At 62.1% G+C, this 22,522-nt stretch overlaps 3 protein-coding genes across 5 annotated transcripts in view; 1 reads left to right on the top strand and 2 right to left on the bottom strand.

The window, feature by feature from the left end:
- DOT1L (DOT1 like histone lysine methyltransferase) overlaps positions 1-18,406 on the top strand; it is a 71,607-nt gene extending 53,201 nt beyond the window's left edge. Inside the window, exons 18-29 of one of the 2 annotated variants that reach the window (XM_007994703.3) lie at positions 143-280; positions 768-893; positions 2,528-3,012; positions 3,213-3,348; positions 4,031-4,177; positions 6,026-6,140; positions 7,895-8,478; positions 8,879-9,084; positions 11,269-11,333; positions 12,001-12,945; positions 13,537-14,164; positions 15,574-18,406. In XM_007994703.3, the coding sequence (XP_007992894.1) occupies positions 143-280; positions 768-893; positions 2,528-3,012; positions 3,213-3,348; positions 4,031-4,177; positions 6,026-6,140; positions 7,895-8,478; positions 8,879-9,084; positions 11,269-11,333; positions 12,001-12,945; positions 13,537-14,129 (3,540 nt within the window). In that variant the 3' untranslated portion in view covers positions 14,130-14,164; positions 15,574-18,406. The remainder of the gene's footprint in view (positions 1-142; positions 281-767; positions 894-2,527; positions 3,013-3,212; positions 3,349-4,030; positions 4,178-6,025; positions 6,141-7,894; positions 8,479-8,878; positions 9,085-11,268; positions 11,334-12,000; positions 12,946-13,536; positions 14,165-15,573) is intronic. The other variant, XM_007994704.3, reaches the window with a different exon arrangement.
- Positions 15,953-19,581, bottom strand: LOC119622435 (uncharacterized). The gene is given in 3 exon segments (XM_037994371.2): positions 15,953-16,299; positions 16,302-16,543; positions 19,538-19,581. Coding segments are annotated over 3 exon segments (633 nt in total).
- PLEKHJ1 (pleckstrin homology domain containing J1) lies at positions 18,919-22,418 on the bottom strand. 2 transcript variants are annotated; one of them, XM_037994441.2, is made up of 6 exons: positions 21,905-22,418; positions 21,673-21,683; positions 21,512-21,578; positions 19,922-20,012; positions 19,770-19,833; positions 18,919-19,656 (listed from the first exon to the last, which is right to left on the bottom strand). In XM_037994441.2, the coding sequence occupies exons 1-6, from the start codon at positions 21,996-21,998 to the stop codon at positions 19,591-19,593; spliced, it is 393 nt and encodes a 130-aa protein (XP_037850369.1). In that variant the 5' UTR covers positions 21,999-22,418; the 3' UTR covers positions 18,919-19,590. The 2 variants fall into 2 exon arrangements, with proteins under 2 accessions (XP_037850369.1, XP_007992890.1); XM_007994699.3 differs by having other exon boundaries at positions 21,673-21,740; positions 21,905-22,409.
- Positions 22,419-22,522: the final 104 nt, after the last annotated feature.

Below are 22,522 nucleotides of genomic sequence, written 5' to 3'. Positions count from 1 at the left end.
CCCACGTCCGTCGGTATGGCTTCCTATTTGGGCCTCTGTTGGGCTGTGTCCCAGGGGCTGGGCTGCAGGGTTGGTCATGGCTGGGGGCTTACTTCACCTTGGAGGCCACCAACATGACCTCTGCCCCACCCCATGTCCCCAGCTGGGCGTGAAGGCGCTGACCTACAACGACCTGATTCAGGCGCAGAAGGAGATCTCCGCCCACAACCAGCAGCTGCGGGAGCAGTCAGAGCAGCTGGAGCAGGACAACCGTGCGCTGCGCAGCCAGAGCTTGCAGCTGGTGGGTGCCGCAGCGCAGGGACAGGGACGTAGAGGGAACCAGAGGGGCCCTGCCTGGGTGGGTGTGTCCCCTCTGCAGACGGGAGGCTCTGGAAGGCTCGCCTCTGTCTCGGGGTTTGTTTGGAGACGAGTCGCGCCACCTGTGAAAGCTTGTCGAGCATGTCCCATCAGGCAGGCCCCAGCCCTCGGCTGGATGGTTTCTCAGCGACCCTGGGTGTCAGGGAGCCACACTGTGTCAGGCTCAAGGTGTGGGGTCATGGGAGCACCCCCCTGTCGTCGTGTGGGTGCTGGAGCTGCCTTATCTGTCCGTGGCGGGTCCTAGTCTCCGCTTGTTCTGCATCCTCAGTCTGCTGTTCCAGAAATGGGGTCTGTGCCCTAAACACACAGGCTGTAGGCTGAGGCGGGTCCAGGGAACTCTGCCCTGAGGGTGTGGAGTGTGCCAGGCAGGCAGCCAGCCAGTCACAACTGCCGCATCCCTGTCCCCTCAGCTCAAGGCTCGCTGCGAGGAGCTGCAGCTGGACTGGGCCACGCTGTCCCTGGAGAAGCTGCTGAAGGAGAAGCAGGCCCTGAAGAGCCAGATCTCAGAGAAGCAGAGGCACTGCCTGGAGCTGCAGGTGGGCTGCGCGCAAGGCTGCGCTCCATGGTGTCCAAGCCTCTCCCTTCGGCCTCCCTGTGACAGCGTTGAGGCCCGGGGTGGTTGCTGTGACAGCGTTGAGGCCCAGGGTGGTTGCGGTTGCAGCAGCCTAGGAAGAAGGTAGAGGGGGACAGTTGGGCGGAGGCTTGTGGAACCTGTCTTGGGCCGCAGGCTGGCTGTGTGGCTGGCCCCGCCTCACTCTGGCCCTCAGCTCTCGGGGGCATCTCAGGCTTGCTAGGCTGAATTCGCAGCGCTAACCCAGGATTTCCTGATTTCCTGGCTGCCTCCTTGCAAATCGCTTCTGTAACAGTTCTAGGGGAGAATTTGCTCATTAGAAAAATAGCTGGATCGGTGCAGGGGTTCACGAACGCCTGTAATCCCAGCACCTTGAGAGGCTGAGGCGGGCAGATCACCTGAGGCTAGGAGTTGGGAGACCAGCCTGGCCAACACAGTGGGACCCTGTCTCTACCAAAAATACAAAAATTAGCTGGGTGTGGTGGTGCATGCCTGTAGTCCCAGCTCCCAGGCAGGCTAAGGCAGGAGGATTATTTGAGCCCTGGAGGTGGAGGCTGCAGCAAGCCAAGATTGCACCACTGCACTCCAGCCTGGGCGACAGAACCAGGCCCGTCTGAAAGATAAAATAGCTCATACTTTCTGACACCGAGAAATGCATTTGTGGAGGCCAAGTAAAGGAAGTGTGGAGCAGGGTATGCGGTGGGCAGGTGCTCTCCTCCCTCCTCCCGGGCAGGGGCAGGTGCTGGTGGGCGGTGCCCACAGCTGCCGTGCAGCCTAGGAAGCAGCAGGTCATGGGCTTTGTTCCCAGAGCCCTGTCCTGTCGAGGCTGTGCCCGCCTGCTGGCCTTACGTATCCCCAGTGTGGTTTCACTGTTGGTGGACCTAGTGCCCTGTCACCGGACCTCCGTTGCCCTTTCAAATTATCGTACCAAACTTGCTGCAAGGCTGTCCCCGGAGGCAGGCTCCCATGGGCGGCTGACGGACGTCGGGAAGCGCCACCCACGTGCTGCCAAGCCGCTTCCTCACGTGGCCCGGGCGAGTCTCACTAGCATATGTTAGAGAAACGGAAGTCGCTGACCTCGTTACCACAGCCAGGCCCCAGGGTCTGCCTGGAGTAGAGGCCTCGGGAAGAGCGTATTTGGGTTCTGACCATTTTTGTCATAATCTTTCTTCTGTAATAAAGAAACAAAATGTTTGTTAACAGAAAGGAAAGCATGTAACCAGAACAGATAAACCAAAAGGAAAAAGCCCCTCGGAGACGCGGCGCCGGGGAAGCTGCCACGTCCGACTGGCATGTCCCTCCACAGGAGGGTGTTTTACACTCTGAGTCTATTTTGAGAGACGAGAGCGCTCTGTATCCTCCTGTTGCTCTTTTTGGAGAAGGTGCTTTCATGTCAGCAAAAACCATCCTCGGCCCTCCACGGTGCTTTATTTGGCGCCCCAGCTTCCCGACCCTGCCTCTAGGTGGTCCGTGGCTTTGGTTTTTCCATCCCATGCAGGCAGCGGGGTCCGGCCGCCCCTCGGGTGTGCATCTGTGCTGCAGTCTTGGGTCCCCGGTGTGGCCCCTGGTGGGGCGGGCCTGACGCCCTCTCTCCTGCAGATCAGCATCGTGGAGCTGGAGAAGAGCCAGCGGCAGCAGGAGCTCCTGCAGCTCAAGTCCTGTGTGCCGCCTGATGATGCCCTGTCTCTGCATCTACGCGGGAAGGGTCCCCTGGGCCGCGAGCTGGAGCCTGATGCCAGCCGGCTGCACCTGGAGCTGGACTGCGCCAAGTTCTCGCTGCCTCACTTGAGCAGCATGAGCCCGGAGCTCTCCATGAACGGCCAGGCTGCCGGCTATGAGCTCTGCAGTGCGCTGAGCCGGCCCTCGTCCAAGCAGAACACACCCCAGTACCTGGCCTCACCCCTCGACCAGGAGGTGGTGCCCTGCACCCCCAGCCACGGTGGCCGGCCACGCCTGGAGAAGCTGTCTGGCCTGGCTGCACCCGACTACACCAGGCTGTCCCCGGCCAAGATTGTGCTGAGGCGGCACCTGAGCCAGGACCACACGGTGCCCGGCAGGCCGGCCGCCAGTGAGCTGCACCCGAGGTGAGTGCCCTGGCGGGGTGGGGGTCTGCACCTGGTGCCTGCCGACTCTGCCTGCTGTGCTCAGGATGTCAGGGGTTCTCAGCAGGAGTGCGTCTGTTGAGGAGACTGAGGTGGGGAGGTGCTGGGCCGGGCCGCTGCCTCTGAGCGCCAGCCTGCGGCCCTGCGTGGCCCTCGAGAGTGACTGCAACTTCTCATTCCAGAGCTGAGCACACCAAGGAGAACGGCCTTCCCTACCAGAGCCCCAGCGTGCCTGGCAGCATGAAGCTGAGTCCCCAGGACCCGCGGCCCCTGTCACCTGGGGCCTTGCAGCTTGCTGGAGAGAAGAGCAGTGAGAAGGTGCGGGCCACAACCCCCGCCCAGGGCTCAGGGAGGCGCTCAGCAGAGGCGGCCTGAGCGAGTTGCTAGCAGGAGGGGTTGTCCTAGTTGACCTTGGGGCACAGCGAGGGACTGGGGTTGACCTGGAGGAGGACATTGTGGCTGAGTTGGGGGGCAGCCGGTAAGGACAGGTCACAGGAGACGCTGGGCAGGTGCCATGGAGGGTGTGGGCTTTGTCAGGGTGTCCCTGGCGCCTCTCAGTTCTCAGTGACAGACGGCAAGTGCTGGTGGAGATACAGAGCCCTGTTTGGGAGGCCGCTGCCCTCGAGGACAGCCCAGGGGGCACTGGCCTGTGTGCGCAGGGATGGAGAGGGATGGACAGCGACGTTGCATGGACTTGGCAGTGCTATGGATGTGGGCCCTGGGAGGCTTGGTGGCCCCTCGGGTCACTGCCCACCGAGCTGGGCGGGCAGGCTGGAGGGGACAGATGGGCATTGCTTTCAGACGGCAGGAGCGTGCTGTGCCTCTGGAGTGTCCCAAAGCTGGTGTCCAGGAGGGCCTGACTGTGTGGGGAAGGTTGCAGGGCCTTGGCAGCGTGGGGACCGCCTTGAGAGAGCTGCAGCAGCCCCCGTCCTGTGGCTGTGGTTCCTTTGTCCTGGAGGGGTTTGTTGACCCACGCCTGGGGGCGGGCCTTCGTCCGCAGGGCCTGAGAGAGCGCGCCTACGGCAGCAGCGGGGAGCTCATCACCAGCCTGCCCATCAGCATCCCGCTCAGCACCGTGCAGCCCAACAAGCTCCCGGTCAGCATCCCCCTGGCCAGCGTAGTGCTGCCCAGCCGCGCTGAGAGGGCGGTGAGTGGCTCCCAGGATGGCGTCCCCAAGGGTCATGTTGAGGCAAAACAGAGTTTGGGGTTCTCGAGACCTGGCTCGCTTTGTGAAGTCACAGACTGTTAAATGATGTCGAGCCTGAGGCAGTGCAGTGAAGGTGGACCGTCCGAAGCCGGGGTGTGTCTGGTGACCTGGGCCGTTGTTATCGCCAGTCTTTTTCTTTTGGGTAAAAGGTGGGTGTGCAAGTGGAGAGGGCCTCACACCTTCTGGGTTGAGGAGGAGCTCAGAGGCGCACCCTGGCTCCCAGCCTCATTCCTCACGAGGCCCCGTTGGCTGCTGTGGCCCCTGTCGTCGCAGCCGCCTCTGGGTTCTCCCCCCCCAGTGCTGTGCATGCAGAGAATCTCATTTTGTGTAGCATGGGTGGGATTTTCTGGGCATTGAACTATTTTTTTTACAAGTATACACTTCAGCGGTTTTTAGCATTTTCTGTTCTTTTTTATTTGATTTTTTCGAGACAGAGGCTCGCTCTGTCACCCGGGCTGGAGTGCAATTGTGTGATCTTGACTCACTGCAGTCTCCTCCTCCCAGGTTCAAGCAGTTCTCCTGCCTCAGCCTCCCGAGTAGCTGGGATTACAGGCATGCCCCACCACCACACCTGGTTAATCTGCCCCCAACCCCCCGAGACGGAGTCTTGCACAGGCTGGGGTGCAGTGGCACGATCTTGCGATCTTGGCTCACTGCAATCTCCGCCTCCTGGGTTCAAGCAGTTCTCCTGCCTCAGCCTCCTGAATAGCTGGGTTTACAGGCATGCGCCACCATGCCCAGCTGAGTTTTGTATTTTTAGTAGTGACAGGGTTTCACCATCTTGGCCAGGCTGGTCTCGAACTCCTGACCTCAGGGGATCCGCCCACCTTGGCCTCTAAAAGCGCTGGGATTACAGGCGTGAGCCACTGCATCCAGCCAATTGTTGTATTTTTAATAGAGGTGGAGGTTTTGCCATGTTGGCCGGGCTGGTCTGGAACTCCTGGCCTCAGTCGATCCACCTGGCTCGGCCTCCCACAGTGCTGGGATTCCAGGCATGAGCCCCCGTGCCCGGTCAGTTTTTTCGTATTTTATACACCTCGGTCTAATTCAGGACATTTTCTTCACCCCAGAAGTGTTGCCCCCGTCAGCAGTCACTCCCTAGCCGTCCCCCAGCCCCCGGGCCGCCGAACACACTCGTGTCCGGGCCTGTCCCTCCTCTTGGCACGTGAGGGCATTCCCTGTGTGGGCGGAGTGTGCCGTCTTCATCGTGCCCAGGTGATGGGCCCCGGCTTGACTCCCCGTTTTGGCGATTGTGAATCATTCTGCTGTGAGCGCTTGGGTCCAGGCTTCCGTGTGGATGTAGACTTGCTCTTTGGCCCGTGTGGGAGTGGAGCTGCTGGGTTCTGCAGTCACTACTGACCTTTGTTGGACTTGGAGTGTGGTGTGGGGAAGTGCAGGGGTGGTGGCCGGTGGGTGTGGTCTCGTGAGCGCCCCCACGCGACCGCTGACATTTGTCCGTGCTACTCAGAGAACAGCCACTTTCCCTGTTGAGGGTGGGCCGTGGGTGGTTTGAGTGGTGCCCAGTACTCCCTCCCCACCGCCGGACCCCAGGATTCCCGCCTCCTGACCCCCCTGCCTCAGGCCCGCTGCCTCATTCACACACAGGCACTGCCCCCCCTCGCTGCACCACCTGCCCGTGGCCCCACTGCAGTTCCCCCACTGCCCTCCTCCCATCCCGGACTGGACGGTGACCCTGGCGGCCTCCCCCAGCCAGCTGCAGCCCTCCACACTCACTGTTTCCAATTGGGTTCTGGGTCTCGCCCCTGACACGAGGTTTTCTCTCTGCAGAGGAGCACCCCCAGTCCCGTGCTGCAGCCCCGCGACCCCTCGTCCACACTTGAAAAGCAGATTGGTGCTAATGCCCATGGCGCTGGGAGCAGAAGCCTTGCCCTGGCCCCCGCAGGTAACGCCCCTCCTGTGCCCTACCTTCAGGACTTTGCTGCGGCTGCTCTTCAGGCAGGAGGGCCGGGGTGCTGGGAACGCAACACGGCTTCCTGGGGTGATCATGGGGGCTGCTGCCCCGAGCCACCAGGCCTCGTTACTGACACCCTTTCCTGCATCCCACCGGCTGGGTTGTGGATCGGGCTCAGCTGCAGCCATCGCGGCCTAATGCCTGCGTCTCCCAATACTGACACCTTGTGCTTGGGTATATTAATTCAGCCCGTGAGGTCGGCCCCAGCGCTGTCAGGGGCTCCTCTACTCACAGCCTGACTCAGGATCAGCTCCACACACAGCAGTGCCCAATGGCACAGGACCGTGGGCCTCCATGCTAGTAGCAGCGTGGTTTCTAGTTTCTTCAGAAGCCTGACCAGACTGCTGTTAGCCCAGTTTCTGCAAAGAGCCAGAGAGGACGCTGCTTTGGCTTTTGTCGACACTGCAGGCCTGTCTGTTGTGGAAGCTGCAGAGAGGGCACGTCAGCGAGCATGGCTGTGTGCCAGTAAAACTTGACTCACGACAGCGCAGGGCGCCAGACCCCAGGCTGGTTTGCTGGCCCCGTGTTGACACGTGGTGTGATGTGGCCGCTACTTCTTTAGGAGTAAAAAGTAAAATGGCCGGGCGCGGTGGCTGACTCCTGTAACCCCAGCACCCTGGGAGGCTGAGGAGGGTGGATCACCTGAGGACAGGAGTTCGAGACCAACCTGGCCAACATAGTGAAACCCCATTTCTACTAAAAGTACAAAAATTAGCCGGGTGTGGTGGCAGGCTTCTGTAATCCCAGCCACTCGGGAGGCTGAGGCACGAGAATCACTTGATCCTGGGAGGTAGAGGTTGCAGTGAGCTGAGATCGCGCCACGGCACTCCAGCCTGAGCAAAAAGAGTACAACTCCATCTCAAAAACAAAACAACAACAAAACGAGTAAAGTGCCGCCATTGAGATAGGAGGCTCTAGGGAGGCTGGGCAGGCTTCACAGTTGTCCACGTGAGGGCCCCGGAGAGGCCGCCGAAGCCTGGGCAGCTCTGCCCTCACAGGGTTGGGTTGTGCCCTTGGGATGAGGTCTGCTTTGCAAGAGGCAGTGACAGTGTCGGGAGGTTTTCAACTGGGTGGCAAACAGCCAACTCCAGAAGCGCCTCACTGCGCCCCTGCACTGAGGCCTCATTGGCAGAAGCAGAGAGGCTGCCCTTTGTCGTTGGGTGGTCATGGAAGTGCACCACTCATCGTGGGCTGGGAAGCGCGGCCGCAGCCTCCAGGGCGGCCATAGCTTGGAGCGTTCAAGCTGAGTTGTCCTCTGAGAGCAGGTGGGAGGGAGGCCCCTCAGCCTTGGGCTTTCCTCATGGTATCTCTGAGATCATGGGGCCAGAGAGCAACTTACTCAGAGGAAGCCCAGCTCAGCGGGGAGCCCGCACCAGGAGGCTTCTTGGGAGGCAGTATCTCAGCTGGGACCTGCAGGACACAGGCAGCCCAGATGGCGGGATGAGGCACAGGGTCAATCCTGAGCCCTGAGCTTGCCCACAGAGCCTTCTGGTTCCACCCCAGAGGGGCCGTTTTCAGACTCCAGCCCTGCTCCCCACTTCCCCGCCTCTCCTGGAGCCCACAGAGCTCCTGGAGGGTGGTGCTCCCACAGCCTGGCTTTTTCTTTGGCGCAGTGGGGCCCAGCATCCGCCTCTGTGGACTGAGCCCGTCCTGTGTTCCCTGACACCCCATGTCCTTCCTGACAGGCTTCTCCTATGCTGGCTCGGTGGCCATCAGCGGAGCCTTGGCGGGCAGCCCAGCCTCTCTCACACCTGGAGCCGAGCCGGCCACCTTGGATGAGTCCTCCAGCTCTGGGAGCCTTTTTGCCACCGTGGGGTCCCGCAGCTCCACACCACAGCACCCCCTGCTGCTGGCGCAGCCCCGGAACTCGCTCCCGGCCTCTCCCGCCCACCAGCTCTCCTCCAGCCCCCGGCTTGGTGGGGCTGCCCAGGGCCCGATCCCCGAGGCCAGCAAGGGGGACTTGCCCTCAGATTCCGGTTTCTCAGATCCTGAGAGTGAGGCCAAGAGGAGGATCGTGTTCACCATCGCCACTGGTGCGGGCAGCGCCAAACAGTCGCCCTCTAGCAAGCACAGCCCCCTGACCGCCAGCGCCCGTGGGGACTGCGTGCCGAGCCACGGGCAGGACAGCCGCAAGCGTGGGCGGCGGAAGCGAGCATCGACGGGGACGCCCAGCTTGAGCGCAGGCGTGTCCCCCAAGCGCCGAGCCCTGCCGTCCGCCGCTGGCCTTTTCACACAGCCTTCGGGGTCTCCCCTCAACCTCAACTCCATGGTAAGGATGGGGACCGGCGGGGCTGGGGAGCACGGCCTGTGAAAGAAAGACCAGAGGGAACTGGGGGGCTATGACTGAGTCTGGCCGTTGTCCACCATCTGCGGCCTGGCAGCCTGGGAGGAAGCGGCCGACAGCTGCTTGCAAGCTTCTTCATCCTTGGCTGTGGGGCCTTGGTGGGGGTGGCCACATGAGGAGGGGGTGTGGGGGGCTCTGGGATTGCGGGGTCGTGTGTGAGGACCAGGAGGAACCAGGATGGGGGCTGTACTGGCCACTGGGCAGGGCGTCAGTTTCCTCAGGAAACCCTGGGGTGCAGACAGGAGCCTCCTGGGGCCATGGGGCTCTCTTGCCTTGGGGTCCCAGGTCTGTGGTGTATACATCCGCTCTGTCTGTCTGCCCTCAGGTCAGTAACATCAACCAGCCCCTGGAGATTACAGCCATCTCGTCCCCTGAGACCTCCCTGAAGAGCTCCCCTGTGCCCTACCAGGACCACGACCAGCCCCCCGTGCTCAAGAAGGAGCGGCCTCTGAGCCAGACCAATGGGGCACACTACTCCCCGCTCACCTCGGACGAGGAGCCAGGCTCTGAGGATGAGCCCAGCAGCGCCCGGCGAGTCCAGGGGCCTGGAGGGGGGCAGGGCCTGGCAGCAGGGGCAGGAGGTGCCTGCTCACTGTGTGCTTGTGTGGGTGGGGAGGACTGGCAGGCTCTGAGGGGGGGGTGCCCTGGACGGGAGGGAGGCATCTGTTTAGTGAGGGGCCTCCCCGCAGGTCCTGGGCCCTGTTCCGGGCAGGGCTGGCCTCCCGGGCCATTCGCGGGGGGGGACACGAGCAGGGCCGCCGGTTAGAAGAGGCAGGCCAGGGAGGAGCTGAGTGCAGCAGGAGGGAAGTTTCAGCAGTGACGCGTGTGGGGGTCTCATCCACATGTCTCGCCCAGTGTATTGCAGTAGCTTTGTTACATGAAATTCATATATTATATTCTCCATTTAAAGTGTGCAACATTACCACTGCCTAAATCCAGAACCTTCCATCATGTTCTGAGAAAATCTCATCCCCTCGGAACACTTACTCCCCATCCCCTCCCCAGAGCCCTTGGCACCCCCCACCCCCCACCCTACTTTGTGTCTCGTGAATCTGAGGGCCCTGGGGACCTCCTAGGAGCACAATCACACAGGATGTGTCCTTTTGTGTCTGGCATCTCTCTCAGCATGACGTCCTCAAGGTGCATCCTCGGCCCCTTTCGTGGCTGGGTGGTGCTCTGCCATCCATCCGCCCATTGCGCTGGGCTTGCTTACCCTTGGCGGTTGTGAGCAGCGCTGCTGTGGCCACGGGCGTGCGTGTTTGTGTTCGGAAGCGAGTTTCCCGTTTCCTGCTGCCTGGGCAGAGGTGCTGGGTGGCCCAGCCCCCTGTGCTCTCCAGCAGCTGCACCATTCCACCCTGCCACCACGGGTGCACGAGGGTCTGAGGTCACCACATTGTCACCGCACTGAATTTCTTGTTTTGATTCTACTCATCCGAGTCGTCGTGAAATGATATAACGTTGTCGGGTTTTTTGCTTTTTTTTTGGAGACACGGAGTCCTTTTTTTTTTTTTTTTTTTTGAGACAGAGTGTTGCTCTGTTGCTCAACCTGGAGCACAGTGGCCAGATCTCAGCTCACTGCAAGCTCCGCCTCCCAGGTTCACGCCATTCTCCTGCTTCAGCCTCCCGAGTAGCTGGGACTACAGGCGCCGCCACCTAGCCCAGCTAGTTTTTTGTATTTTCAGTAGAGGCGGGGTTTCACCAGGTTAGCCTGGCTGGTCTCGATATCCTGACCTCGTGATCCGCCCATCTCGGCCTCCCAAAGTGCTGGGATTACAGGCTTGAGCCACCGCGCCCGGCGAGACACGGAGTCTTAATCTGTTGCCCAGGCTGGAGTGCGGTGGCGTGATCTTGGCTCACTGCAGCCTCCGCTCTCTGGGTTCAAGTGATTCTCCTGCCTCAGCTTCCTGAGTAGCTGCAGCTACAGGCACACGCTACCAGCGTGCCTAGTGCGTTTGTTTGTTTTGTAGAGACAGGGTTTTGCCATGTTGCCCAGGCTGGTCTCAAACTCCTGGCCTCAAGCATTCCGCCTCCTTCTGTCTCCCAGCGTGCTGGGATTATAGGCGTGCACCATCATAGCAGCCCTAAGTGTGCTTTTGGTGGTGGTCTAAGTTAGTTCATTTTGCTACTTTCCCACATGTACGTGCACGTGTCACATAAAAACTATCCTAGCCCTTGGGTGCTCGTTTTGCATTGGGATTGCTCAGCTTAGTGGTTTCCAGGATCTTTGGGAATTCGTGTGTTCCTGGTGTGTTCTTGGGACACTGGATCAAAGTGACCCCATGCAGTGTGTGGTTGGGTGTGGCTTCATGTGCTGACCTGCAACGCTGTGGCATTGTTTGCCACCTGAGGCACCAAGGTCTGAGGGGGGCAGGGAGATGGAGGTAGGGAGAGAGCTGTGTCTGGGATTCTCACACTTCTGTGTGCTGGGAAATTGCTTCTCCCATTCAGCTGCTGTACCTAATCTCTTGGCCCCTTGTCCCAGCAGAGGCCCTGGAGCCCCTGCCAGGACAGTGCCTTTGTGGCGCAACGGGGGTGGATCCCAGGGCCCAGCCGCCCAGTCGAGGCCTGGCCCAGGGTGGCTGCACGGATCCCATCTGGGCCCGGTGCTTCTTGCTCACCGCCTCCCAAGCTCCCGGGGCTGTTGGCTTTCAGTATGTGTGTCGTTCTTAGCATACAACTGGGTTTCAAGCATTAATGACCTTTTTTTCTTAACAGAATTGAGAGAAAAATTGCAACAATCTCCTTAGAAAGCAAATCTCCCCCGAAAACCTTGGAAAATGGTGAGTAACAAGTGTTTTGGGGCGTGTCCAGGTGTGTCCGTGCGGCCGTGGTGCCTGGTCAGTGCTGCTGACCCACTGGCTAGCCTGCTGCGTAGTGTCCTGCGTGGGTGCCAACACTGGGGCGCTGGGCTTCCAGAACTGCCTCTGGGAGGCCCAGGGCCTCCGCACATGCGCCGTGCTCTCGCAGTGGGTGGCTGACCTGCGGGGATCACCACCTTGGGTCCCATTTCCTTTGCACCCTGGCCTTCCCCCCGAGTGGTGCCTGCTTTCATCCCCCGCCCTGCCTGCGTCCTCAGTGAAGTCCCTGGCCTGCTCTGGGGCAGCCCTACCTTACCTCCCAGAGGCCTCCTGGCCTCAGCATTTTCCCCAGAGCTAAGGGAGAGCTCATCCTGCATGGCCTTGTCTGAGATCCGCTTCAGCTGCCTCGGTCCTGTCCCATCCCCTGCCATGTCATCCTGTGCTGTACCCCTCCTGTCCCATCCCATCTTGTCTGCTCCCATCCCCTTCCCTCCTGTCGTGTCCCTTCCTGTTCTTTTTGGCATCTTGAGTGTCTGTGGCCAGCCCTGCCTGCAGAGTTGCCTGTGCTGTGGCAGCAGCCCCGGTCAGCCTCGGGGGTAGCCCAGGCGGGTGCTCTGGGCTCACGACCTCTGCCTTTCCTCTGTGCCAGGTGGTGGCTTGGTGGGAAGGAAGACCACGCCTGCGAGCGAGCCAGTCAACAACAGCAAGTGGAAGTCTACTTTCTCGCCCATCTCCGACATCGGCCTGGCCAAGTCTGCAGACAGCCCGCTGCAGGCCAGCTCCGCCCTCAGCCAGAACTCCCTGTTCACGTTCCGGCCCGCCCTGGAGGAGCCCCCTGCCGATGCCAAGCTGGCCACCCACCCCAGGAAAGGCTTTCCTGGCTCTCTGTCGGGGGCTGACGGACTCAGCCCAAGCACCAACCCTGCCAACGGCTGCACCTTTGGCGGGGGCCTGGCGGCGGACCTGAGTTTACACAGCTTCAGCGATGGTGCTTCTCTTCCCCACAAGGGCCCCGAGGCGGCCGGCCTGAGCTCCCCGCTGAGCTTCCCCTCGCAGCGTGGCAAGGAGGCCTCGGACGCCAACCCTTTCCTGAGCAAGAGGCAGCTGGACGGCCTGGCTGGGCTGAAGGGCGAGGGCAGCCGCAGCAAGGAGGCAGGGGAGGGCGGCCTGCAGCTGTGTGGGCCCACGGACAAGACCCCGCTGCTGACCGGCAAGGCCGCCAAGGCCCGGGACCGCGAGCTCGACCTCAAGAATGGCCACAACCTCTTCATCTCCGCTGCGGCTGTGCCTCCTGGAAGCCTCCTCAGCGGCCCCGGCCTGGCCCCGGTGGCGTCCTCCGCAGGCGGCGCGGCGTCCTCCACCCAGACGCACCGGCCCTTCTTGGGCCCCTTCCCGCCGGGACCGCAGTTCGCGCTCGGCCCCATGTCCCTGCAGGCCAACCTCGGCTCCGTGGCCGGCTCCTCCGTGCTGCAGTCGCTGTTCAGCTCTGTGCCGGCTGCCGCAGGCCTGGTGCACGTGTCGTCCGCTGCCACCAGACTGACCAACTCGCACGCCATGGGCAGCTTTTCCGGGGTGGCAGGCAGCACAGTTGGAGGTAGGCAGGGCTGCTGCCCCCGCGCCCCCGCCGGCGGCCCCTTCCTTTGCAGGTTACCTTCCACGCGCTCTGGCGCCAGGAGCTGAGCTGCAGGTCCCCTCGTGCTGGCTGGTCCCCACCGTCCCGGCAGGCACAGTCGTGAACCCCAGTCCTGTGGGGAGAGGGCTCACGCTGAGTCCATGTGTCTTGGGTTCTCTGGTTGTAACCGCGTCCCTCTTGTTTTCAGAAGGCCACGGCGCGCAGGGCCACCAGAGCATTACTTTCTCCCGTGGAGGTCACCTGCTAAGTGTGGCCGCCCGGGCTCTGGAAGGCTCTGGGAGCTGGTGTTGGGTAAGAGCGAGTCCCCGCAGTTCCTGCCCAGTCAGGGCGGAGAGGAGCCGCCGGGGGAGCGGCCTGGCCTTGGGGCTGCTTCGGGGCGGGCGGCCGGAGGGCGGGCAACCGCGAGCCTGGCCGAGCCGCCGTTCGCGCTTGGTGCCCGCACGCGCCCGGCGCCTCCGTTTCGCTTCCCTTTTTGTGAGCCTGCGGCTGCTTCTCTGCGCTTGCCTGGATGCTGCCGCCTGTTGAAGCTGCGTTTTTCTCTCCTGTTTGCAGGTGTCTTTAACCACGCGGTGCCTTCCGCCTCTGCTCATCCGTTTGGAGCCCGTGTCGGCCGCGGGGCTGCATGTGGCAGCGCCACGCTGGGCCCGAGCCCGCTGCAAGCGGCGGCCTCTTCCTTTCAGGCCCCGGCCTCGGTTGAGACCCGGCCGCCCCCTCCGCCTCCGCCTCCCCCGCTGCCCCCGCCTGCGCACCTGGGCCGGCCCCCCGCGGGGCCGCCCGTCCTCCACGCCCCGCCTCCACCTAACGCCGCCTTGCCTCCTCCCCCAACGCTGCTGGCCTCTAACCCTGAGCCCGCGCTTCTGCAGAGCCTCGCGTCCCTCCCGCCTAACCAAGCTTTCTTGCCCCCCACCTCTGCTGCCTCTCTGCCGCCTGCTAACGCCTCTTTGTCTATCAAGCTCACCTCCCTCCCGCACAAGGGCGCCCGCCCCTCCTTCACGGTGCACCACCAGCCCCTGCCCCGGCTGGCCCTGGCCCAGGCCGCGCCCGGGATCCCGCAGGCCAGCGCCACGGGGCCGTCCGCGGTGTGGGTGTCCCTCGGCATGCCGCCTCCCTATGCCGCGCACCTTTCGGGGGTTAAGCCGCGATAAAGACCTTGCTTAGCTAGCAGTGCGTATTGTGTAAGGTAAGGCCGGAGCCCTGCGCCGTGGCTCACTCCAGACACTGAACTGTCCTTCCTTTGGCAGAGAAGATGGCCACAGGGCTTGGCAGAAGTCCCGGGGGTCCTGAGAAGGGAAAAGGGAGAGAGCCAGGGAGACCAGGGACATGGTCGTGCGAGAGGGACTGCAGGACAGGCACCAGCCGTGGAGTGGCCTGAGTGTGTTGAGTTCCAGCTGCCCACAGCTGGGTCCCTGTGGTGATGCCGCAGGACTGAGGTCAGCCCTGGGGGCAGCTGTGCCAGCCCCTGTGGGTGAGGCTTACGGGGTGCCAGGCCAGGGGGCTGGGGGCTCTAGCTCCTAGAGCAGCCTCCAGGGCTCCATCTGCACCAGGCGCAGGTCACTCATGACAGGTGGCATGGCTTGGTGCTGTTCTCCAGGCACCCAGCGTGTAGCAGGCACAGTGCTGGCTGCAGAGGTCCTGGGGAGCCAGGGTGGCTGGATGGATGCCTCTGGTTGGGGCCTGTCTGGCTGGTGGCCTCGGATACCCCTCATAGGGAGCCAGTGAGGCCCCTGGTGCCCCGCCTGCCTGGGGGCTGATGGGTTCCTGGCGGGGTCGAGAGGCAAGCTCTGTGCCCTGTGTGTTGGGGCTCCCTTGCTAGACATGGCTGATGGCGGCCACACTGTTCTGTGGTTGTGGCCCACAGCCAGGGGGCTTTCAGCCGCTCAGATACCAGCACCGCATCGGGCAGGTTAGTGTAGTGTCCACCTTTGAGACCAGGAGGAAGTTGGAGGCAGGAGTGATTTTGATGATGTGAGGCCTTGAGGGACGGTCCTGTCCACTCCTCCCGAGAGTCTGTGGAGACTGTGGCCGCTGACCCAAGGGCAGTTGGCCACCCGTGCCCTCCAGGGACATGGTGTGCCCAGCAGCGCAGTGCGAAGGTGCCCTCTGCTCGTCCCTGGCCTTCTGCCTCGGGGGTGGGCCCTGGGACGCAGGCCTTCCTGGGCGAGTCCAAAGCCCACCGGGCAAGGAGAGGAGGAGGACTGGGAGCCAGGAGCCAAGGCGGAGGCCGTGGCCAGGGCTGGTCGGCCAGGCGGGTCGGTGCGGGCACCTGCGGGCTGAAGAAGCTATGCTGGGTCTCATAGGAGATGAGCTGCAGGTAGGGTGGCTTTAGCTGAACTCGGCTGTGTGTCTCCTTTGGAGGAATGCCGGAGCTTGGCCTGCGTGTCCACGTGTCAGGCTCCCTGGGTCTACCACGGGGCACGCCCATCATCTGTTGCGGTTAGAGGGAGCTGGCACCATGCCTGTCATGGTGCTGGCCCCAGGTGGCCTGTGTGCTCATGGGAGGCCTCGGTCCCCAGCCTGGGTGAGTGTTGGGCTCCCCCAGACGCGATGGTAACCTCAGGTGGTCGCTCTTCCCATTGTGCCCTTCTGCAGGTAACTAGGATTTCTACCTCAACCGCGAGACCTATGCAAGGACGGTGTGGACCAACTAGCGCCCGTGGCATGGTGCCCACCGGCCTGCCAGGCTCCCACCCCTGGATGGCAGAGGCGAGGACGGACGGGAGCTCCACTGTGAATCGGCGGCGCACGCCGCAGGAGGCTGGGACTGGTCCAGTTTGTACTGTCGATAGTTTTAGATAAAGTATTTATCATTTTTTAAAAAGTATAAACAATTCTGACTTATTTTATTCCATCTAAGTGGTAAAAGGCAACCTATTGAGAAATATAAATATCTATATATGAGAGATCTATATAAAGACACGTGTCTGCAGGGCGGGCCCGCCAGCGGATTCGCCGACAGCCTGCCCCGGTGCTATCTCATCCCCAGGCCCGCGCCTGCCTCCACCCGCTTGGTGCTGACTAGACGCTGACAACGCCGAACCCCGTTCTCAGAAACGCCGCCCGGCCAGCTCCCCCGACGCACTGCTCCCGTACCAAAGGCAGGCCCGTCGCCACCACATTCCTCGGAGGCCCCCACCGCGGCCTGAGCCCCTTCCTGAGCCCCTGGCGCCTGTCCTGAGCTCTTCACCTTTACCCCGGCACTGTGAACCCTTAGACTGTTCACCCTCCGGGGCTTGGGTCGCGCCCTTGCACGAGAACGGGTCTGCGCGGTGGTGTAGCTGGCCGCGTGCTGTGCGATGGTGCTGTGAGGACGGCCAGGCACGTTTAACAAGTGCATTTACTTTTGTATTTCTCGGCTGTCCATGGCTCGCAGCGTGCCCTGCGATGTGGGGCAGGCCTGTGTGGGTCCGTTGGTGTTTCTGTACAGGAGAGAGTCACACTAATGAGTGGCAGTATTTTATAGAGATGTGATGAGAATTTATAAATTTCATAGATTTGACAGCTTCTATTTTTAGATGGTATAATGCACAGTGAAGAGGAAAAAAAAAGCGAGGGGAAAAACCTTATTTATTCAAACAGTGCACAAAGTGGCCCCGGGGTCGGTCCCCACCCCAGACCCCTCAGTGGCAGCTCCCAGCAGCCCAGACAGAGCTGCCGGCGCCCCTGCCTGCCCCACATCCCCTTCCTGTCAGGGTCACGCCTGGCACCCGTCCCGTGAAGCCTGTGGTGGCTCTCCCAGCTGCTGTGGGTGTGCTGGGGCCGGGGCGCACTGCTGAAGCCTGGCCTCTCTGGCCTTAGGCCCTAGGGCGATGTCGGCCCCCCACTCTGCAGCCTGGGGGGTGCCTGGGACTGGGTGTGGAAGGAGAGGCGCTGAGCCGGGGTGTGGCAGGCAGGCAGGGCCACTCTGGTGCTTCGGGAGCCCTGCAGTCGGCCTGGGTTGTCTGGGGAGTGGTGGCTCTGTGCCCTCCCTGGAGGATGGGATCTGGGAGTCTGAGCTGCCCACACCTGACCCCGGGCTGTGTGGCACTCCCTGAGCCCACCTTCTCAAGTGCTTGCCCCTGTGAGGTGGCATCCGGGAGCCTCTTCCCCAGGGTGCCACAGATCCACCCTCCAGGTGTCAGCCCTGCGTTCCGGTTCCCAAGGGCAGGATGGACACACATCATGTCCCTACCACGTTTTCCTGCCGCGTGGCCTCCAGAGGGAGCCGAGGAGGAAAGGTTTCTGTGGTTGCTAGGTGGGCGAGTGCTGTGTGGGAGGGCCTGGAAGACCCCTGCTTGTGCCTGGTGGGGGTGCTGCCTCCCCCGGCCCTCAACAACCTCTCAGACCCCTGTCCCCCAATATAGTTGAGTTCTGAAGATGGTGCTCCAGACCTGTCCCTTAGGTGGCGCCCAGCGCCTTCCCCGCCCCGCGTTGGTGCTCTCAGTTCGAAGGTGCTGTGCCTCTGCCTGAGCCCCAAGCCCTGAGCCTGGCCTTCAGGACGGGCAGCCCGCTCCATGTCGCCACGGGCCCGATATGCTGCAGGGTTGATGGCAGAGAAGGCATGGAGTCCCTGGTCTAGAACAAGACACATTCTTTAAACACTGTATCACTTCTGCCTCCCTCTAGGGGACAGTGGCAGTCCGGGTGCCACCGCGGGTCCTGCAGACGGGCCATGCAGGGCTCCTGCCCATGCAGCCCATATCCACACACAGACGACCGTGTGGTCAGGGCGCACACTGGGTCTTGGAGCCACTGGCCCAGGCAGAAGTCTTCTTGAGCCCACTGGGTCACATGCGTGTCACCACACATCAACTAGTGTGGTGCTGCCTGTGGACACTCTCCTGTTCTGAGCCCTGGACCCGTGTCCCTCTCGGGCACTCCCAGACTGAGGGGGGGTGTATGGCAGGTGGCGGGATGGCTGTGGAGCCTGGTGATCTTGGAGCCTGGTGCTGGCACCTGGTCTGAGTTTCCATGGGCAGCCGACGGGGACCTGTGCTGCTGCTGCTGACTGTGGGCAGGCGGGCGGCGCCTGGGAGTGGCTTTTGCTCAGGAATCGATAGGAACCCTAACGACTAGGACACCCTCTCCTTGGCCCACGAGGCGCACACGGTGACTTATTTAAGACTTCCCCCTTAATTTATCTGCCCCCAAGACGCGTCAGTCTGTTCAATGGTCAGCAGGGGACCCCCCGCCCGCCAGCTGACTGCCCTCGTCATCGGTGGTCAGATCCTCCCCCTCCCACCCCCACCAACACAACACGCTGCTGGTCTGTGTCAGCCTTTGTAACACGCGGGAGGCTCTGCCGTGTCTTTCTGGTGAACTGTATTTGGATTGCGCGCATTGTCACGGTCCGCCCCCGGGCTGCGGGCGCCCCTCCCTCCGGGCACCCCTGCATTCTGCATCCCCACCTCTAGACGCTGTAATAAACAGACCGTTTTCACTTGGACCTGGTGTGAATGGCAGCCTTTCTTCTGGGTGGCATGAGGCATCTCCTGGCGGTGAGAGGCCCCGGCTAGTGTCGTCGCTGAAGCAGGGGGAGTGGAGGGCCTAGGGGTGCTCCTAGCAGAAGCTACAGGGGCTGACACCAGGACACCCTGGCCTTGGGGAGGCTTATGACTGCACCAGGCCACAGGCAAACTGCCTTCTGACGAACAAAAAACCTGATCTGCAACCCCAATGACATGAGCAAAGTCCTTTTCACATCAGATGGACCAAAGCCAGCCAGCCCAGGCCCCGGCCACACTGAGAGGACCCATGAATGCTAGAGGCGGGACCCCAGGTCGTCACAGGATTCCTGATACCACACAGCAGCCCCGTTCTCCCCAGGCCTGTGTCCCAGCCTCCACCTGTCCTGGCTGGGGGTTCCAGCCCCTGCCTCTCAGGACCCCGAGCTTTACTTCCCTTGGGCGGGGGCTCCCCAGCTGCCCCTCCCTTCTCCTTCACTTCATTGCCACCCAGTGTGGAAAAGAGGTACCTTTATTTGAACATGACAAGCACCCTGACCCCAGGGCAACCACTTCCCCAGGCGCACAACCAGGGCCCTCCTGTCTGCAGGAGAATTCACAGCTGGTGGGGGCTCGGCCCCCATGCCATTCACAGCTTTGTCTGGCTCTGTACATTCATCAGCGGGGGCAGGGCGCCACGCCACCAGCCCAGGGGCTCGCGAGGTCCTGGATGCACACAACTCAGGCAGGGCACCCGTGGGAGGGCGTGTATCCTGCAGCAGCACTTGGCACCAGGTGCCAGGCCAGTCAGGTGGGTCCTGGGGCCCCGGAGAGGGCAGCTTGCTGGGCAGTTTCACAAAATGCAGCCCCTGCCCACACCCAGCTGGCTTCAGGCTTTGGATGTCTCCAAACCAAAAACCTCCCACCGAAATCCAGGTGTGATGGCTGGGTGTGACGGCTCATGCCTGTGACCCCAGCGACTTGGGAAGCTGAGGCAGGAGGATCACGTGAGTCCAGAAGGTCAAGGTCACAGTGAGCTGTGGCACCACTGCACTCTAGCCTGGGCAACACAGTAAGACCCTGATCCAAAAACCAAAAACCAAACAAAATCCAGGCATGGCCAAGCGACTCACGGCTGGGCAGGGCCAGTCCTGTCCAGCTGCACGCTGACCGCCATGCCCTGCGCTCATGCCTGCAAGCCACTCAGCTGGAACCTGGCCTCCTCGGATATGCCGAACTGCTCCAGGGGGTCCTGTGGGGTGGACGGGTGGCCATTAGCCAGGGCCAGAGGACTGCCTCTGCCACCTGCAGCCCCACCCCAGCCACCTGCAGCCCCGCCCCGGCCCTCTGCAGCCCCGCACACACCTTGCCTGTCACCTTCCGGATTTCGTTCCTGTAGAAGACGAGGCTTCGCCGCATGAACTCGTAGCTGGGGAAGAGGGTGGCACGGGGTCAGCTGCCTGCTCTGCATGGCTGCTGTGCCCACCCCAGCGGTGCCCACCACCGCCTGGCCCCACCTGGCCCGACGCAGAGCCTCCATCCACTCCTGACACTGCTCCTCGCTGCTGCACTCAAAGTGGTACTTCCTCTCAGGGTCCTCGATGAAGCCTGGGGAGGGAGCACCTGTGGTCGGTCCTGCCCAAAACCACAGGAGCAGCTTCCTCTTGCCACTGCCCAAAACTGTTCCTCCTCTGGCCCCCACAAAGATGTGTTCATGTTCTGAACCCCCAGAACCCGTGAGTGTGGCCCTGTAGGGAAATAGGGTCTTGGCAAATAAACTAGTTAAAATGAGGTTGTGGCCAGACACACTGGCTCACACCTGTAATCCCAGCACTTTGAGAGGCCGAGGTGGGAGGATTGCTTGAGCTCAGGAGTTCGAGAGCAGCCTGGGTGACATAGCAAAATCCCCATCTCTACAAAAACAAAAATTAGCTGGGTGTGGTGGTGGGGCCTTGTAGGCCCAGCCACTCTGGAGTCAGAAGTGGGAGGATCACTTGAGCCAAGGGGGTTGAAGCTGCATTGAACTGTGATCACGCTACTGCACTCCAGCCTAGGAAACAAAAGATTCTGTCTCAAAAATTAAAAAAAAAAAAAAAAAAAAGAGGGCCAGGTACAGTGGCTGGAGCCTGTCATCCAGGCACTTTGGGAGGACAAGGCAGGAGGATCACCTGACGTCAGGAGTTTGAGACCGGCCTGGCCAATATGGCAAAACGCCGTCTCTACTAAAAATACAAAAATTAGCTGAGCATGGTGGCGCACGCCCGTAATCCCAGCTACTTGGGAGGCTGGGGCAGGAGAATCACTTGAACCCTGAAGGGGGAAGTTGCAGTGAGCCTAGATCACACCACTGCACACCAGCCTGGGCGAGAGAGCAAGACCCTGTCTCAAAAAATAAATAAAAAATAAAGTAAAAAGTGGTTGTCAGGGTGCGCCCTAAATTCTGCTTGGCGTCTGTGTAGAAGGGGAAATGTGGGCACAGACGTGATGCAAGGATAAGGTGACACTTCCACAAACCAAGGAACCTGGAGGATGCTGGCCGCCACTAGGAACTGGGAGATTCCCTTCGGCCTCAGAAGGACCCAGCCCCACCAACACCTTCATCTAGGACTTCTGGCCTCCAGAACTGTAGAGAATGTTTCTGATCTCTAAGCCACCTGACCTGTGAAAATTTGACAGCCACTCTGGCAAACCAGCAGGGACTCCATCTTTGCCCGCAGAAGGGAATCTCTTAAGACCCAGGAGAACACCCCCCTCTCACTTCCCCTACCCCCACCTAATGCTAGACCCATGCTAGTTGTGGCAGTTGGGAAACCCTTTGGGCGGGGCTGGCCCAGCCTCTCTGTGAGTACAGCCTGGGCCCACAGGGAAGAAAGAGCACAATCTGGAAGGTACCCAAGCTTAAGTGGACTTGGCAGGTGGGCAGGATGGTGCCCGCCAGGAGAACCTGACCTTGAACTGCCCGTGGACAAAGCATTCTTATGTCTGGGGAGGGTGGCGCCAGGCTGGGGACACAGTGGAGGCCTTGAGCGCCTGGGGAGGGGACAGTTGCAGCGCTGCTGGTGCCCCGGGCTGCGGGAGGCGCCGCTGGCTTCCCTAGCCCCACTCACTGATGGAGAAGGCGCCAGGCTCTTCCCGGATGACTCTGCAGCGCTCCAGCAGCAGGGCTCCGACGGGCTGGAGGAGACACGGGCGCCGGGACGGAGCCGTGAGCACCCGGCCTCCGCGGGGCCCAGCCTGGGACCCGCCCGCGCGCCCTCGACGCCCCTACCTCGGCCTCGTCTGTCCGGAAGTAGAAGAGGAAATTCACCACTAGCTTCACCAGCCGCCGCTTCAGCACTGCGGGCACAGCGCGCGCTCAGGGGCGCAGGCAGCCCCCGCCCGGACCCCGGCCTCCCGCCCCCGGCGCCCCGACCCGGAATCCGGCCTCCGCCTCCCGCGCCCGGACCGCGGCCCCAGCCTCCCGCCCCTGGCACTGTCCCGGTCTCCCGGGTCCCGCTCACCGCTGCCCTTCTTGGGGCCCCTCATGCCCAGCTCGGCCGCCATCTCGGCCGGCTGCCGGGACAGCGCCTGCAGCTCCTTCTCGTTGTACCGCATGGCTTCGCGGGGAACGGGAACCTGGACCGCGCCCTCCCGGCCGCCGTCCCCGTTCACGCCGGGGCCGGCGCCAAAAAGGTCTCAGGGCGCAGACACGGAAGCACCGCCGGGGCTAGTGCGCCTGCGCACTTTGGGCCGGCCATGCCGCCAGTCTCCAGTGCGTGGCGCTGGCGACCTGGGGCGGGGCGCGGTGCACGGGTTGGTAGCGGAGACGGACAGTCGTTACATAACCATTAAATTGAAATAAACCAGACAAAGGTGGAACAGCATCAAGGCACCCCCGCGATGGCTGGCACCCCTTCCTAGAGCGGCCAGGCGCAGGCGGAGGGAGCGATAACGTCTCCCGAAGAATGTCAGCCGCCCCTCGCGAAAGTTAGCCCAGCGCGGCCGCAGCGGACCAAGGGTTCGTTGGGAGCGTTGTGCGCACGCGCGGTTTGCCTTCCAGGCCGGGCATTTAGCCCCGCCCCCTCCAGCCCTTTCCCTCGCGCCTCCTGACCCTCTGACTTGCGCCGCTGGGCGGGCCG

Source organism: Chlorocebus sabaeus, chromosome 6 (assembly GCF_047675955.1).
Source record: "Chlorocebus sabaeus isolate Y175 chromosome 6, mChlSab1.0.hap1, whole genome shotgun sequence".
Lineage (NCBI taxonomy): Eukaryota > Metazoa > Chordata > Mammalia > Primates > Cercopithecidae > Chlorocebus > Chlorocebus sabaeus.
The sequence above is the reverse complement of the archived record's forward strand: the minus strand, read 5'-3'. Positions and strand labels throughout refer to the sequence as shown.

Excerpts from the sequence above, each read along its gene's own strand:
- PLEKHJ1 (XM_007994699.3), bottom strand. The coding sequence starts at position 21,998 with ATGCGGTACAACGAGAAGGAGCTGCAGGCGCTGTCCCGGCAGCCGGCC. Across the intron at positions 19,834-19,921 it reads GAGGCTCTGCGTCGGGCCAG|CTACGAGTTCATGCGGCGAA; the intron begins GTGGGGCCAGGC and ends CCTCTTCCCCAG. Across the intron at positions 19,657-19,769 it reads TCCGGAAGGTGACAGGCAAG|GACCCCCTGGAGCAGTTCGG; the intron begins GTGTGTGCGGGG and ends TCCACCCCACAG.